At 40.9% G+C, this 19304-nt stretch overlaps 1 protein-coding gene across 1 annotated transcript in view; it reads right to left on the reverse strand.

Moving 5' to 3' along the window:
• LOC111979548 (astrotactin-1-like) overlaps positions 1 to 19304 on the reverse strand; it is a 229425-nt gene that overhangs the window by 17771 nt on the left and 192350 nt on the right. Inside the window, 3 exon segments of the mRNA XM_070448910.1 lie at positions 13104 to 13255; positions 13389 to 13522; positions 14469 to 14737. Of these exon segments, the coding sequence (XP_070305011.1) occupies positions 13104 to 13255; positions 13389 to 13522; positions 14469 to 14737 (555 nt within the window).

Consider the following 19304-nt stretch of genomic DNA (forward strand, 5'->3'; position numbering starts at 1 on the left):
ATACCCCAACACTCAGACATTATTTACAAAAGATGCATTTGTGTTTAGTGAGTCCGCCAGGCCAGAGCAGTAAGGATGACCACGTGTTCTCTTGATAAGTACTTTAATTTTCCTGTCCTGCTAAGCATTCAAAATGTAACAAGTACTTTTGGTTGTCAGGGACAATGTATGGGGTAAAAAGTACATTATTTTCTTCAGGAATGTAATGAAGTAAAAGTAACAGATGTCAAAAATATCAATAGTAAAGTAAAGTACAGATACCCAAAAAGACTACTTAAGTAGTACTTTAAAGTATTTTTACTTAAATACTTTACAGCACTGAGTAAAAGGCACATGACAGGCCGTTTGGAGTTCACCAAAAGACACCTAAAGGACTCTCAGACCATGGGAAACAAGATTATCTGGTCTGATGAAACCAAGATTGAACTTTTTGGCCTGAATGCCAAGCGTCACATCTGGAGGAAACCTGGCACCATCCCTACGGTGAAGCATGGTGGTGGCAGCATCATGCTGTGGGGATGTTTTTCAGCGGCAGGGACTGGGAGACTAGTCAGGTTCGAGGGAAAGATGAACGGAGCAAAGTACAGAGAGATCCTTGATGAAACCTACTCCAGAGCGCTCAGGACCTCAGACTGGGGTGAAGGTCCACTTTCCAACAGGACAACGACCCTAAGCACACAGCCAAGACAGTGCAGGAGTGGCTTCGGGACAATTCTCTGAATGTCCTTGAYTGGCCCTGAGAGCCCAAACTTGAACCCGATCAAACATCTCTGGAGAGACCTGAAAATAGTTGTACAGAGACACTCCCCATCAAAACTGACAGAGCTTAAAAGGATCTGCAGAGATGAATGGGAGAAACTCCCCAAATAAAGAAAGATAAAGATGGGCCAAGCTTGTAGGGTCATACCCAAGAAGACTTGAGGCTGTAATCGCTGCCAGAGGTGCTTCAACAAAGTACTGAGTAAATGGTCTGGATACTTAAGCAAATGTCATATTGCAGTTTTTTTATACACTTACGGTCAAAAGTTTTAGAACACCTACACATTCAAGGGTTTTTCTTTATTTGTACTATTTTCTACATTGTAGAATCATAGTGAAGACATCAAAACTATGAAATAACACATATGGAATCATGTAGTAACCAAAAAGGTGTTAAACAAATCAAAATATATTTGAGATTCTTCAAATAGCCACCCTTTGCCTTGATGACCTTGAGCTTTGCACACTTTTGGCATTCTCTCAACCAGCTTCATGAGGTAGTCACCTAGAATCCATTTCAATTAACAGGTGTGCCTTAAAAGTTAATTTGTGGAATTTCATTCCTTCTTAATGCATTTGAGACAGATGAAACTGGCTCCCATGAGGACCACCACAGGAAAGGAAGACCCAGAGTTACCTCTGCTGCAGAGGATAAGTTCATTCGAGTTACCAGCCTCAGAAATTGCAGCCCAAATAAATACTTCACAGAGTTCAAGTAATAAACACACCTCAACCACTGTTCAGAGGGGACTGCATGAATTAGTCCTTCATGGTCGAATTGCTGCAAAGCAACCACTACTAAAGGACACCAATAATAAGAAAAGACTTGCTTGGGCCAAGAAACACGAGCAATTGACATTAGACCGGTGGACATTTGTCCTTTGGTCTGGAGTCCAAAATTGAGATTGGATGGGTGAACGGATTATCTCCGCATGTGGATTTCCCACTGTAAAGCATGGAGGAGGAGGTGTGATGGTTCTTTGCTGGTGATTGATTTAGAATTCAAGGCACACTTAACCAGCATGGCTACCACAGCATTCTGCAATGATATGCCATCCCATCTGGTTTGGGCTTAGTGGGACTATCATTTGTTTTTCAACAGGACAATGACCCAAAACACACCTCCGGGCTGTGTAAGGGCTATTTTACCAAGAAGGAGAGTAATGGAGTGCTGCATAAGACGACCCGACCAAATTGAGATGGTTTGGGATAGGTTGGACCACAGAGTGAAGGAAAAGCAGCCAACAAGTGCTCAGCATATGTGGGAACTCCTTCAAGACTGTTGGAAAAGCTTTCCAGGTGAAGCTGGTTGAGAGAATGCCAAGAGTGTGCAAAGCTGTCATCAAGGCAAAGGGTGGCTATTTGAAGAATCTCAAATATAAAATACACTTTTGTGGTTACTACATGATTCCATATGTGTTATTTCATAGTTTTGATCTCTTCACTATTATTCTACAATGTAGAAAATAGTGAGAAAAAAAAAAATTTTTACTCTAAAACTTTTGACCAGTAGTGTACATTTACAAATATTTCTAAAAGCCTGTTTTTGCTTTGTGATTATGATTGATGAGAAAAAAAAACAAATTTAATACATTTTAGAATAAGGCTGTAACTAACAAAATGTGGAAAAAGTTAAGGGGTGTGAATACTTTCCAAATGCACTGTACCATGCTTGTTCTCATTAAGGAGTGGCAGGAAAGGTGTTTTTCCAGCTGGGTTGCATGTGTCAAAGGGCATTTGCTATGGGGCTATGCATTTCAGCTCACTGGGAAAGATACTCTCTGAGGTGGTCATCCTGTATGACCTCCCTGAATCCTGCTCAACCCATATGGGTCACCAACTGGTAAAAACATTGGGTCAGGTAACAGTGAAAACATCACCGAAAAAAGACCGCTGTCACTGAGAAATATTTTACTTGCACAGAGACCTACAAAGGAGCGTGGTTTTAAATGCAGAAAGATGGAAATGAAAAGTGACATTGTGAAGGATTGTACCACTTAGCATATTAATTGCTAGAATTGGAATATCTGTCTAGCGTAAAGAAAGTACTGTTTAGAGCCCATTGGGAAGGGACGGTGGAAATACATTACGTTGCGCTTAAGTTGTACTCGCATATTTTTTCTTTTTTTAACCTTTATTTAACTAGGCAAGTCAGTTAAGAACACATTTTTATTTTCAGTGATGGCCTACAGGGGAACAGTGGGTTAACTACCTTGTTCAGGGGCAGAACGACAGGGATTCTATCCAGCAACCTTTCGGTTACTGGCCCAACGCTCTAACCACTAGACTACCTGCCTAGTGGTTAGAGGGTTGGATGCTGTTTTGTTCTAAGAAAACAAATGTAAAACGTTTCTATTCTTTAATGGGATTAAGAATAGAGTAAGAGTCCATATTTGTTTAAATTTGCACTTCATGACAACATACTGTAGATAACCATCTGTCATATACTTTGAGATATAAAACCACTCTAAAACTACTTTTGATGCTTCCTCTGAAGGGTTGTCTCTCAAAAAGATACAACAATTGACTAAAATAATAAAATATGGCTATGCGCAGACCTGATTGTTGACATCGTAGCCATGACATTTTTCAGATATGGTCAAATGGAGAACAAATACACTGCTCAAAAAAATAAAGGGAACACTTAAACAACACAATGTAACTCCAAGTCAATCACACTTCTGTGAAATCAAACTGTCCACTTAGGAAGCAACACTGATTGACAATAAATTTCACATGCTGTTGTGCAAATGGAATAGACAAAAGGTGGAAATTATAGGCAATTAGCAAGACACCCCCAATAAAGGAGTGGTTCTGCAGGTGGTGACCACAGACCACTTCTCAGTTCCTATGCTTCCTGGCTGATGTTTTGGTCACATTTTCGTGACATTGTCAGCTAACTTATCTACTGTATAGTGTGCAGCAAATTCACACTAGATGAAGAGAAGAATGCAGTAGGACATTCTGGCATTTAAAGCAGACTTTAATTTATTTATTTTTTTGACACACTAAAACMTTGTATTCTTGCACCCCCCAAAAAGCTGGCGGACATATTTGGCGGGTAGATGGCAAATGTGCCACCGATAAGTTTGATAACTATAAAATGTTTTGACAAAGACGCACAGTTGCCGAAAGCAGTAGGCCAATACAACAGAAGGGAATGTTCACAAAGTAAGATGATGTATCAGTGTTTGCTTGCTAACTAGCTAAAATTAGCTTCTCACCATCAGTTGTTTAGATGAACAAATAAACTATTTGTGAACTCAGGAATGTATAAGTTATGTAGACATGTTTTTAAATATTGAATTGGTGATCTTGCTAGCCAGCCAATGAGAAATGAAGCAAACAAATAAAAAATGAAAGAAATGCAGCTAGCAGCTGTTGTGTTTGCCAGTCCGCCAATGAACTGTGTGAAGGACCAGGGTTGTTCGATATTCAACCTGAAATAAACACTTTAAATCATTCAGTGTTAAAATGGGAGTTGTTGGAAAAGACAACTGTTTTGAGTTGGTAGACGGCTAATAGAGTCAACAGTCTCACACGGTTTTGAAACAGCAGTAAAAGTGCAGTAACTGCAGTCGACTGGGGTATTTTGGACGCAGTAATTGCAGAATAGGGGGCATTACAAGCATTACATTACATATTCGCATGGCTATGTAATAATAATGTGATTGTCCATTTAGCAAAATGAAATACACAAAGGTTCAGATATTGCGGATTTGGGGATTTTTACCCATGAGGCCAAAGAGGACGCTTTTGGTCATTGACTMCAGGAAAGGGTTAAAACATTCATGCTATCTTAATCGAATTACATAGGCCTGCCTACACACAACATGCAACTGTACAACATTGTGTGCAGCCCTTTTATGGACATCAGAATTGAAAAGCGCTATTGGCTTCCTGATTTTTGACAGACAGCAAAAATAAATAGATATGGCTTTAGTCCTGACAGGTACTTTCTCATACCACTTGGATTGCTCGTAATAGCTATCAAAAGTGATCTATTACTTCATATCAGGCTATTCACTGCTTAGCAATGCCAAGTTATGATCCTTCTAAAGTTATCCTTCAAAATAGTGTTTTACATGCACCATCTCTTTATAAATCTAACATTCTGCCCAAAAAATGCTACACAACAAGACTCCCATAATCCTCTATTCATCATGGTCCAGAATCTGAGCTTAATCATATTTCTCGTTGTAAGAGAACTGGGATAGTGGGATCAACCAAAATCTTGTGGTGTTAACAAAATATTTCCGTGACATTCTTTAGGACCAGGGCAGTTGCATTTCTTTTTCACTCTCWTCCCCTGCAGATAACCCTCCATTGACATGATCCAGTGATTGAAATAACCATCACTGTTGCCATAGAGAGCAATAGTAATGGGGTATTTTTGTAGGCACTAACTCCGTTGGCCAAAGCCTATGGGGAAATGACTGTTTTTTTGGGAGGGTTTATGGATAAACAACGAAAATAAGGTCTGTGATAAACATCTTATACATTTTGTTCTATGATATGATCCTCGTCAGCTAACGTTACTTTTTTTGTGAATTTATATCAAAACAAGCACATAAAGGCTTAATTCATAAAAGGTCATGTTAACGATAGTATCTCATGGAACAAAATGTATAAACTCTCCTAAGCCTGTGTTAACCTCAAGACCTTATTTTCGGTGTTTATCCCAAAACCCCATTCTGTCCCCATTAATTTCCCCCATAGGAATGGCTGAACGAACCAGAGGTAACTCATTTTAGTTTTTTAGGACTATAAGCTGTCGAGCTCTATTGCCAATGATCGTAATTAATTAAGTCCACCATACTGGGAGTGATTGCTTGATTGATAATTTTCCATGCCTTCTCTCACACTCTTCTCTTGTCTAGATGGTCCATATGGGGAATCCAGTCGTAATTAGGGACCCGATGTGAAGAACGCTCAGCCATCTTCAGCACCTGTCCGATTAACTATTGGAGTAAATTATATTGGCTAGAGGAACCAATTCTGCAAAACTGACTGCAAAACCTCAGAAGCTGAGTCAACCCATAATTCACTTAAAACCTTTTGGAACAGTGGTTTCTCTGAGCAATCAGATAATGCTAATGTAAACAACCACAGCTGAATGACAATCATTTGTATGTATTCAATTTACTTTAGACAGATGACAATGTGTCATTATTTAGCAAAGTTTGTCAAAAATAGCAATGCTAATGTTAGCTAGCTAAAATCTGGTGGTCTCCCCTCAATCTTAGCAAYCTAGTGAATGTTATACTGCATCTGAAGTCAATCTGGCGACATCACAATGATGACAAAAGGTTTTCCTACTAATTATCTGAACGTTTGTCTTTAAAGATTCACTATGCAGAAATTGCTCCGGCATTTCCTGTTTGCAAAAATTCTAATAGTTTGCCTAACTTCAGTTTTTGTGACGAAATAAGCAAGTATAGTGTAGAGAATCATTGTACCATCTAAACCGCTGTGAAATATATTTTCCATAACCAAAGATATTGTATTTTCAGTTGTCTGAAGCTAGTGTACAAAATTGAAAGTAAAAGATGCAAAAACTAAACTTAAGAACGGGAAGCATATAAACAGTGCACATAGAACCGATCTACTGCTTCTTAGACCTGCTTTCAATGGCAATGACAGATCTATAACTCARATTTCTATGTGAATTTGGTCAGGTCGCCCAAAAAGGGACATATTTTGCAGCTTTAAAGGAATAGCTGCCTCAAACATCATGGTTCTGTACCTTTGTGTCTATCTTTAAAAGTAGCCTAGTAGTTGGAAAGATACTATAAAGCACAATGTACTGCAGGTGTGTATTACATATGCAGAGGGATACATGAGGGTATGGATAATCTAAAATAACTCAACTAAGTTCAAATCCATTGCGAGTGGCTAATGATCAGCGTTGTGCTGTCTATGCTAAACTGTGTGGGAACATGCTCAAAATAATGAGCTAACGATGAGTCCACTGTGCTGTCATTGTCCAAGGCCTCATTATCTTGTCAACTGGTCGAAATGTAAGAATCCTAAGCGGTATGAAATAATCCTCTCGCAATTTTATTTTGAATTGCTTTAACCAGAGGTTCACATGCAACCTGATCTAGTCACATGCGAGGCTTCTATACAAATCACCAAGTATTGTGTGATTTTCGATGAATTCAGAGGAAACCAAAGTGCATTTATCCCTCTCACATCAGCTGAGGCTGACAATAGATTCTGACTAGCCCATCATATCTTGTAGAGAGACAGAGTCAGATAGCATGTGAAGTGGTATTCCTGGAAAAATATATTTTACTAACATATGTGATTTGAGACATTTGCATAAGAAAGTTATAGATGGACCAGGACCATGCCAACCTGACATATTTTGCATAAGGGAATACATGTGTAGTTGCTTTCATACCCATTCAACACATTTATTTATTTATCAAATGTATTATAATGGGAAAGAGCTACTGAGGAGTAGTGACTAATCCGAGTCTGACAAGGGAATTCCTGGGTTGCACCTCCGTCACTCGATAGCATCATGCCATTGTTATGAACGTTCTCAAGTCGCTCTCTGCTATAGTAGTGCCCAAAAGTTGACTGATGGCCAGTCATTCTGAATGAGGGTTAAGGACTGTTTCATTAGTGGCCTGGAAATACGATGACATTGCTGAAGTAAGAAAATATTTTGTAGGAAACAATTTTGCCATTATTTTTATGCAGTCAAATTTACTTTAGCTGGCAAAGTTAGTCAAAAATAGCTATCAATGCTAACATTAGCCAGCTAAAATCCGCTGGTCTCCCCTCAATCTTAACTAACTAGCTAACGTTATACTGCACCTAAAGTCATTCTGGCGACATCACAATGATGACAAAAGGGTTTTCTACTATTATCTGCCTCCTTTAGAAATGCAATTGTATTTCCAAGCCACTGTAATGCACTTTTGATGAAATCTTCATCAGCATCAATTGACAATACAATACAACTTTATTAATCCCCAAGGGGCAATTAGTTTGCATTGAGTAGAATGCTCAGTCAGGCGTCAGTCCTAAAACAAATGTTCAAAACAATATTGTGACAAAAGGTGCATCCCATGAACAGATAGGCTAGATGACGATGAAGAAGCAACACGAGAGAGAGTTTACTTTGGCACATTAGATATCAGTAGTCTGGTCCTGGAGCATTTTAACAATGTTTCCCACGTGAATCCACTTGGATTCTGTACTAAAGTGTCACATTTAATCTCCAACTCAAGTCTCAATCGTCGCTACATGAACATAGACATTGATTCTGCTAAGATGCAGATTCTGAACGCGTCACTGTCCGCAATTTTTTCATAAAAGAGAGAAAAATAAATGAGTGATTTAAAGGGAAAGACGGGGAGTGAAAGAAAGACCTAGGGCCTGAACACACACAAACAGAGACTCTTTTGTTTAATAAACAGGTAAACAATTAAACCTGAAAATTCCCTAATCCATCACATAAGTTCCCCCATGTCCAAAACGCTGGGAATTTTACCAGTTCTATTAAAACAGCAACTGCTAGGTACCAGCAGACTTGGCAGCTCCGTAAAGACTCAACAAATAACATCTGGCTCTTGTTGTCTACTTTGATTAACAAAAGGCAAGAGATGGACAACAACAGTTTGTAGAGCATTGCTTCTTGGCACTTCCTGGCTAAAAATGATTAACAGACTTGATCTCCCACATGGAACGTATTGTCTTTTTCAGAGAAACAGAGGAAACAAAGCTCTAATTGAAGTAGGGGGGAGGTGGTGTCATTTTTAAAAGTGAAGTTGCTTGGATAGAGGGAGGAAGAACATTTCAATCTGCGTAGACTTTCTCACAAAAAAGCCTTTGATAAGAACACTGCCTCTGCCATTTACGTCATAGAACCGCTTACCGCTTACAATTTATACTGTATTGCCTTCGATTATGGCCTTAGAGATGTGATAAATTGCCTGTTCTTGAAATCCGGCAAAATATTTCAACATTGAACTGAAGCTGATAGAATTTGAACTTGCATGTGTTCCAAAGCTGAATCTGAAACTGCCAAACCCCAAATATGATGTGAAAAAGATTTAAAAAGGGCAATGACACTGTTGGAGAGCATAACATGAGTGTTAGATGAAACCCAGTTGATATCTGATTAAAGACAATGTATAACATAGCCTAATGCATAATGTTTTAGGGTCTCACTTTACGTAAAAGTGAATATGGTCGAGAGGAGACTGAGAGGGGGCAAACACCTTATACAATCTTCTCAAATTGGTTGATCTGTTTTTGGTCCTGGATTGTGAACTGAATATGTATTGGTCTTCTCATCTGTCTAAAGAGTACTTTACTAATGTCATACAGTAGATCATAAATAAGAATCACATTATCACCACTCAATATTAAACATATGTTTATGACAAACCTTTCAATCCTTAAGAGTTCTGTGAACAGTTAGAAATAATTGTATTTCCTCTGGCTCAAACAATTCCCGCCATGCATAGAGCCTCACCACACTTGCATTAATTCTGTTTTTGAGTGGCTTCAACAGCAGTCTAAAGCAGTCTGAACCATTTACCACATGGTAGCATGGCGGGACTGACATCTGTGTGTTTTGCTCATGACTTTTGTTTGCATATAACACATGGAGGTTTTGATGGTGCGGTCCAACTCCCCGCTCTGTTGTGAGGACGCCMTRGTCTCTTGGCTCTCCTAATATCCCTTCTGGACCACTGACTTTCAACTTCATTTGTAAAGTAAATATTTGTCTGGGAATAMAGTGCGCTGTTGCCACTTGTCAGAGCTCGGCCTGAAAGTGGTTATGAGCTTAAGGGTTGTTTTTGTGGCATTGCTATGTTTGACATCTCTCACCTCATCAATGTTAGTTGTATGTTGTGATTGTCATTTCGCTGTAAATCTCCAAAGAAGTAGATCATCATGACTAAACTCAAATAAACTAAATAAAAGCTGTTACTCTTTATCTGTTCTGGAGCCACAACATAGGTTGCAATAGTGGACCGTAAGAGAAGAGTTTCAATGAACCAAAAAGCAGACACACGTCATTTTCACAAGTTAAACATATAGATTATATGTCAAATCAAATCAAATTTTATTTGTCACATGTGCCGAATACAACTGGTGTAGACTTTACTGTGAAATGCTTTCTTATGAACCCTTCCCAATGATGTAGTTTAAAAATAATAATAATAATAAAAGTCAAATAGTAACAAGAGGAATAAAATACAATATACAAAAATGTAGCTATATACGGGGAGTACCAGTACCAAATCAATCTGCAGGGGTACAAGGTATTTGTGGTAGATGTGTACATAAAGGCAGGGTAAAGTGACTAGACATCGGATTAGATAATAATATGAGTAAAATAGAGAACAGAGTAGCAGCAGCAAATTATGAGTGTGAAAGTGTGTATGTGTGTGTGTGTGTGTGTATGTAGTGTATGTGAATGTGTGTGGGTTTTATGTGGGAGTGTCAATGTAGTCTTTGTGAGTGTGTATAAATAGTGTGTATATTTAGTCTAGTGAGTGTGCGTAGGGTCAGTGCAAGATAGAGTCAGTGCAGATAGTTTGGGTACCATTATTTTACTATTTAGCAGTCTTATGGCTTGGGGGTAATGCTGTCTCGGAGCCTGTTGGTCCGAGAGCCGGTACCGTTTGCCGGACGGTAGCAGAGTGAACAGTCTATAGCTTGGGTGGCTGGAGTCTTTGGCAATATTTTGGGCCTTCCTCTGACACCGCCTGAAATAAAGGTCCTGGATGGCAGYGATAACACTGTGTACTTCAATAAAGACCTTAGCCCCTTYACGTCTCATGAACTCTGTCGGAGTTTGTCCCTGCCCAAGTGAGGGGCCAGTGTCTACGCTACTCACAGCTGGACTTTTGCTCTCTGCGTATGTGTGGGTCTATGAAGCCACCTAGATCCCYTGCCAGCCTCCGTAATGCACCTGCCCTAGCACCTGACCTTGCCCAACATATGAGGTGAGCTCAACAGCCGACAAAGCGCTCATGGAAACATTCCTTGGGTATGAAACCTTGCCTTCCACCACGGGCATGCATCCCTTTCAGGGGCTCTCTTGTCCTGCTGGGGAGGAAGTTTGGCACTCCGCCCCAAGCAGCACATGGGTGCACGTAATCTGTTTACGGATTGGATGTCATGTCCCACTGACCCCTGAGTAAACCCTGTCGTTATTGGGTGATCAAAGCAGTGACATCAGCCTGGCTGGGCCGGCTGTTTGTTTTCACATGGAGTCTGGCCCAGTTGTGATGACTGAAAGCAGACTTCCGATTTAGTCAGCTTCAACATCTGGGAGAGGGGTATGATGTCAAGTTGTGTGCCTGAATCCCATTATGTGTGAGATTAGCACACAACCAGCCCCTGTCAAGAGGGCCAGACTACAGTCATTAGCTATGATATATTATATGTATCTAGCTATAATATAGGGTAATGTAATCCGAGGCTATGGGGGAGTGAAAGTGACCACTGTACAGTACAACGTGAGGAACACCCCATTGTTTTGTGTAAATGAAGAAAACGGTTGTCTGGGTTCTCTTTTGAAAAATGGAAAAATGTGAGTCTCTACAAAAAGAGGGGTAAGATTCTGTAGTCATCTCTTTTTACATTCCATGGAATCAGATCTTTCCAGTAAACACCGCAAAGAAGCTGTTTTGAGTTTCATTCAAATCCAGGCCTAACAGAGATGAAGGGCTTAAGTCCACAGAAAGACAAAAAAACTGGTTTCCCTTCCAGTAAGTCTTAGCCCTTACAAAAGCACCTCCTCATCGATCACTTTTTCACAATCCCACATTTGGACTTGATATAACATTGTTCTTTTGATTTTTATGTGGCCACAACATGTTTGAAGTTGGGGTTTGGGATGGGCAGTATAGCCTGGAGAGAGGGGAAGCCATAAACAACTTCTAAACAAACTGGACAGATGGGAAAAAGGAAAGGAAATATCCCCTCTGGACATGGATGAATGATTCCAAAGCCTGAGGGCCATATAGCCAATCAAACAAGAGGATCTGTGTAAAGACACATTACGTGAAACGACAATAAGTTTGGTTGAAATGTGTCACTGTGGTGTTGCATCACCAGGATAACTTGGGATATGCAGCAGGTGCAAAACTAATCAGATAATTCATCAAAAATCTAACACAGACAAATGTTTCAATCGATAGAAAGAAAACATTCCCATCTGCACATCTTGATGGATTTGTTCTGTTTTGGCTGGTGGCTCCATGCAATCAATGTCACTTTTAATTAATACTAAATGAAACCTGTTAGCATCAAGACAAGCTAGATGATACCATATTGATGCCATAATATATTATGGACTTATATTCAAGTCCAATATTTTATTATACAAATAAAACTATAGAGACAGTGAACAACATAAGAGTTTTTCGTCTAACAAAATGCATATGTTAGAAGTGTAGCTATAGGATTCGATCATATTACATTATGAACAATTCCATAGCGCAACATAAGGCATTTTCGCCTAACAAAATGCATATGTTAAAATTGTAGCTATAGATTTCGATCATATTACGTTATGAACAATTCCATAGTACACAGTATGGCCTTGAGCATAAGGCAACAGTATGTGTATCACATTAGATGCCGGGATAAAACAAGCCTGGATCTGTGAGATAAAATGGAGAGCATTTCCAGAGAGAAGAGGCCCAGAGAGGATCACTGGAGTTCTAGTACGTTCATCTGAAGGTTATTCACCACATTCTTTTTCGGGGGGTTTAATCTGACAGGAGACTGAATGCTTAAATCAGAACCACTCCTCCCGACAACGTTCCTTCCAGATATCTTTCCCTTTCTCCTAGGTGGTCCCAGATCTGTACTGTCTGCATACCTCCATTCCACTACCCATGTTTGACATTTAAGGTGTGTGCTTTGAAGCAATCAATCAATCCACCAATCATTCCATAAGGATTTAAAAACACTAAAAACTAAAAGTTATAGTGTTGAGTGATTTGTACTTCATAAGTCATTTTCAGTATGTCAGACTCATCAGTTTCATTGGTCAATCATTTTTCTCATCATATGTTTGTCAGAAAAGCAACCTATTTCAAGCTTAACAACGTTCAGGTGCTCTAAGTGAATGCAGGCCACACTACTATTACCATTGATCACCATCTTGTGGTTACATGCAAAACTACAACAGGAAAAATGTAAATCATTCTAAGCATCTAGCATTTGCTGTGGTAACATATAGTTTGAAGTTGCCTTTCCTTGCCACTACATTACGTAACCATACACAGCTGTTTGTGTATTTAAACATGGGCATAATGTATGAAATTAACATAAATACCATAATTCCTCAAGGGATGTACCTGTCTCCACTTTGGAGTGGTCTGTCCTCTCTGTCACCTTCTCCTGGCTGATGAGGTAATCAACAATCCGCACCCCAATTAGTGGCTCAGTGTGATTCCATTCCATGATGACCAATGAACTGCTGGGCTCATAGGAGTGGGACAACCTGAGCCTGGTAGAGAAATAAAGAGAGTGACACCTAACTCCACAAATCATGACAAGACAAGCTCATCTTTAGATATCAATACATACAATCTTATTTGTGTTTATAAAGTTGTGTAAACTGATTGTTTTGAGTGACTAACCTAGGCTGGGGGAGAGGGGCACATGTTGGCAGGCCGTCCGTCCCGAATGCGTTCGAGTCGCAACGGCACCAGTCATCGATGACGTCACCTTTCCCAGAACACCACAGCATGCTCATCATGGCCTCCTGCAGTGCCTGCAAAGAGATAGGATGGAGCAAACACTGTCAATATCACACACAACCTGAGCCTTGGCATCAATATCATCTGCCCCTCTAGGGGGTCATGCAGTCTTCCTCTAGTTTAGCGATTCTCAACTGGTGGATTGGAGGTTTTGAATGTGTCAGTTTTTCTTTAATAAAAAAATACTTAAATGACTAAAACCAGGTAGAAAGTGATGAAATCATTTAGTATCTTAAAAGCATTTCTTTAATCACAGTATATCAATATAGAGCTATTAGCAGCGCTYTTTAGCGTTTTTGGTTGATGTTGTGGTCTCAAACCAGTGAGCTTAATAACATTCTTAATCAATAATTATTTCCTATTTTACAMTGTCATATAATTGCTACATTTACTATCAATAAAGCATTAKAAATAGTTTTCCAGATTGTATTTTGGCGAGGAGTTTTCATGATGCGACTGAGAAAACCTGGTTCAGTTTGGGTCCCGAGGCAAAACTAGTTCAGAACCACTGCTCTAGCTTATCTTTTCACAGTTTGACATACTGATGTAGGCTTATGTCTGGTATACACTACACGATTTCCCAACAATTTCAAGTCAAAGAGCAGCACATTTTGCGACCGCCATTGCCAAACAACTAGCTTATGTGTTTTGCTGTGGTACACTCCCAAAACAAGGGGTTCTCTCACTGCATGATTAAATGTATAAATTGACATCAAATTATTGGTGGTGAATGTTCTTTTATGCTCTGAATAAAATAATTGGAAAAGCACATCTTAGGTTGTTTGTTACAGGTGCATGGGAATCATTTTATGATATCTTCAAAGACAAAACAATGTGCATACTGCTCTTGGCAGTATCACTTTAGTTTATTTACGATTTTAGGAATCCACTCTGATCATGAAGATTTGACTATGTCTGCATAAATCGGTGAAAAAGAGAGTAAACCAAGGTTTTCAGTGCCTGGTAGGTCTCGTTGTTGGAGACCAGCTCGTAGAGCGGGGTGGCCTTAGTGATCTGGAGCAGGACAGGCTCGGCTGGACGCCCAGGCCCAGGGCTCATATGGCAGAGGTGGCAGGAGTACGGGCACTGGCCCTGGCTGCTGCAGTCCATGCGAACCCCCACCGCCATGCGCTTGGCACCGGAGTCCAGCAGGCTGGCGATGTATGCTGGGTAGGTCAGGGTCCGGGGCTCCTTGTCACGCTCCTCTGACTCTTCTGATGGGAAATTCCCTGAAAAGGGCATAGTTATAGTTACTGTGGGCTTTGGATATTAGGATTTATTGACATAACTGAATAACACATATTGTTACAAACAACATTTAAAATCTTGTCAGCATTTACAAAATAGAGAAGTTATAGGTGTTATTTTTCAATACAAATGTGAGTTATCATCACGATTCAGGTTGGGATATATCCACACATTGCATTTCCCTCAAAACTGGCACTGCATTCCATTCTATTTATTATGCTGTTCTCTCAAATGCACTTTGGGCAGTGCTGGCCTGCTGGCATCTTCAAAGACAACTCTGAAGAGCAAGTTGCGTTATTAAATGCAAAGCTTTGCCACTTTTTCTCTTAAAAAGCATTCAAATTACCATTCCTTCATACTGCTGAGTCGTGTGCATACACAGGCAATTTAAAAGCTCAACAGGCAACTGAGGAATAGCCAGTAGCGGGGTGCTGGCTTTGATGAAATGAGACATGGCTTTATGAGCCAACCGGGTAAGGGGGAGAAATACACACACAAAGTCACCCTTTACACTCCCACATAATGTAGTTCATATCTTAGAATGGGATCGAGATATAAAACTAAATCAGAATACACACCTCACTTTGTTTGTATATCAATGAATAAGAGTAGATGGCCATCACTCAAACAAGAGGACACATCACTGCCCTCAGTTCAAGCTTTCAGGGCCAAGTGAGTTCTAACGTGCTACAACATCATTCAACTTCCATAATCATTAGAAACGATCAGAAAGATGGGGTTTGCCCACTTATTCATAGATCACATTGCCCTTAAAGTGTGACACACATGACAATGGTGGGCTTGCCATGGGCGTTTGGTCCGGGCCTGGGTGCAGTTTGAGTGATTAAGCTCAGCTATGAATGTACTTTATATGCTGCTGATCAACTAGCAGGGCATGTCAGTCGTCATCAATTCGTGACAAGCTGGACCTCTGGTGGGTATGTCCCAAATGACACCTTATTCCCTATTTTGTGCAGTACTTACTTGCACTATAAGGAATATGATTCCATTTGGGACGACCATGGTCAGGCCTGAGGGGGTACGGTGGCCCTCTGTGGGTCGTGACAGTGCATGATTAATCAAAGAGAGAGGGTCTGTGCCTGGAGCCATAGCATGCACTCTGTCCATGTCAAACACAGCTGCTGAGAGACTCAGGTCACGTCTGACCGTTTTCACGTGACATGCAGGATGTTAACGGTGGCAGTTTTATAAGGACAACTTGAGTTAGGAGATTGGCGTTGACTTTTAGGCTTTGGAGTAAAATAGTGGATCAATGCTTAAGGAAATCGACTCAGAGAATCACTCTGGATATATAAATGATTTTGGAGAACCAAAAATACATTAATACACAACAATACATATATTTTAAACACTCTCTCTTACGTGCACACACACACACGCACTTAAATATGTCATGCACGCATGCACACATACACCATTTTGCTTTGACATGCTGCTCTACCTCATCAACCAGACAAACATAATGAATATCAAGATAAGGCTGCAAAGACAAATCACTTTCAAGGAAAGGAGAAAACATCCCATTAAATTCCATACATTCCATACAGGGTCTCGGGATGAGAAAGCAGAGGAAAATCCTGTCATCTGCAGCCCACCTTGAGCACGTCTCTAGGAAAATAAGAAACTTTTAATCTAAATTGTGTTGGATGCTTCCCGTTTCTGACAGTCAGATTGGTACCAATTACAAGATGTTGGCAAGGTGAGGATTTGAAGATTATTTGACACAGTATAGACCAGACAGAATGTGTTATCACTCGGAAAAAGTTGGTGTTCAGGACGGGTGTTCAGGACTGTTTTGCTAGCACAGACTGGAATATGTTCTGGGATTCTTCCGATGGCATTGAGTAATACACCACATCAGTCACTGGCTTCATCAATAACTGCATCGATGACATCATCCCCACAGTGACTGTACGTACATACCCCAACCAGAAGCCATGGATTACACGCAACATCCGCACTGAGCCAAAGGGTAGAGCTGCCACTTTCAAGTAGCGGGACTCTAACCCGAAAGCTTATAATAAATCACGCTATGCCCTCCTACGAAACATCAAACAGGCAAAGACTCAATACAGGACTAAGATCAAATCGTACTACATCGCTCTGATGCTCGTCGGATGTGGGAGGATTTGCAAACTATTACAGACTACAAAGGGAAGCACAGCCGCTAGCTGCCCAGTGACACAAGCCTACCAGATGAGCTAAATTACTTCTATGCTTGTTTTGAGGCAAGTAACACTGAAAGAAGCATGAGAGCATCAGCTGTTCCAGATGACTGTGTGATCACGCACTTCATGGCCAATGTGAGTAAGACCTTTAAACAGCTCAACATTCACAAGTCCGCAGGGCCAGACGGATTACCAGGACGTGTACTCCGAGCATATGCTGACCAACTGGCAAGTGTCTTCACTTGCCAGTTGGCAAGTGTCTTCATTTTCAAAATCTCCCTGTCTGAGTCTGTAATACCAACATGTTTCAAGCAGACCACCATAGTCCCTGTGCCCAAGCACACTAAGGTAACCTGCCTAAATGACTACCGACACGTAGCACTCACGTCTGTAGCCATGAAGTGCTTTGAAAGGCTGGATATGGCTCACATCAACACCATTATCCCAGAAACCCGAGACCCACTCCAATTTGCATACCGCCCCAACAGATCAACAGATGATGCAATCTCTATTGCATTCCACACTGCCCTTTCACACCTGGACAAAAGGAACACCTATGTGAGAATGCTATTCATTGACTACAGCTCAGCTTTCAACACCATAGCTGACCCATAGGGCTCCTGAGTGGCGCAGGGGTCTAAGACACTGCATCTCAGTGCTAGAGGCATCACTACAGACACCCTGGTTCAAATCCAAGCTGTATCACAACCGGCCGTGATTGGGAGTCCCATAAGGCGGCGTACAATTGGCCCAGCGTCGCCCGGGTTTGTAGGTCGTCAACTGACGTGCCTAGTTGAATAAAGGTTAAATAAAAAWAATTGTGCCTTCAAAGCTCATCACTAAGCTAAGGACCCTGCGACTAAATGCCTCCCTCTGCAACTGGATCCTGCACTTCCTGACGGGCCTCAACCAGGTGGTAAGGGTAGGTAACAACAAATCTGCCATGCTGATCCTCAACATGGGGACCGCTCAGGGGTGTGTGCTCCCTTTTCACTCATAACTGCATGGCCATCATTAAGTTTGCAGATGACGAGACAGCCTATAGGGAGGTGCCAGAACAACAACCTCTCCCTCAACGTGATCAAGACAAAGGAGATGATTGTGGACTACAGGAAAAGGACAACCGAGCATGCCCCCATTCTCATTGACAGGGCTGTAGTAGAGCAGGTTAAGAGTTCCTTAGTGTCCACATCACCAACAAACTACATGGTCCAAGCACACCAAGATAGTCGTGAAGAGGGCACGACAAAACCTATACCCCTCAGGAGACTGAAAAGATTTGGCATTGTTCCTCAGATCCTCAAAAGTTTCTARAGCTGCACCATCAAGAGCATCCTGACTGGTTGCATCACTGCCTCGTATGGCAAGTGCTCGGCCTCCGACCACAAGGCACTACAGACGGTAGTGCGTACGGCCCAGTACAGACTGTTCTCTCTGATACTGCACAGCAAGCGGTACCGGAGCACCAAGTCTAGGCCCAAGAGGCTTCTAAACAGCTTCTACCCCCAAGCTTCTACCCCCAAGACCCCTGAACATCTAATCAAATGGCCTACCCAGGACTATTTGCATTGCCCCCCCCCCCCCCCTTTTTACACTACTGCTACTACCCTGTTATATCTATGCATAGTCACTTTAATAACTCTACCTACGGTACATGTGCATATTACCTCAATTACCTCGACTAACCAGTGCCCCCGCACATTCACTCTGTACCGGTGCCCCCTGTATAAGCCTCACTATTGTTATTTTCTGCTGCTATTAATTATTTGTTACTTTTATTGTTTTTTCTTAGGGTATTTTTCTTAAAACTGCAATGTTGGTTAAGTTGCTCACTGTATTCGGTGCATGTGACAATGAAAATGTGATTCGATTTGATTTAATTTTTCAAGGGATGCAATACTTTTCCTCCCACATAGAGAAATACTCTCAGATCAACAGTAGGTGATGCTATAGTCAGTGTTTCTAGCAGCATTGCAGGATATAAAAAATATGACTGATCATATCACTGCAGATTCTTTTGTTCACCATACTAAGGGACGAAATAATAGGGGAATCTTTTACATTTTGTGGAGAATAGATGCTAATAAAACATTGTTATTATGATTCCAGCTGACTTACGCATTACAGAATTAAAATAGACAGTAAAGCTACAAAGGCAACACAGAGCACTGGTGGGAAAATCATATCAAAGAGAGTTTAAAAATATCATATTGATACTGTTTGAAAAAGATCACTAAAATTGACTACATGCAGTGAGCCATGTGGGCCCCCAGAAAGCCAAACTCTTACACGTGCAACCCGACCAGGAACAGAATACATTGGAGCTCTAAACAAATCTCTGTGACGGGCAAATCTTCCC

Source organism: Salvelinus sp. IW2-2015, linkage group LG19, assembly GCF_002910315.2.
Source record: "Salvelinus sp. IW2-2015 linkage group LG19, ASM291031v2, whole genome shotgun sequence".
In the NCBI taxonomy this organism is placed as follows: domain Eukaryota; kingdom Metazoa; phylum Chordata; class Actinopteri; order Salmoniformes; family Salmonidae; genus Salvelinus; species Salvelinus sp. IW2-2015.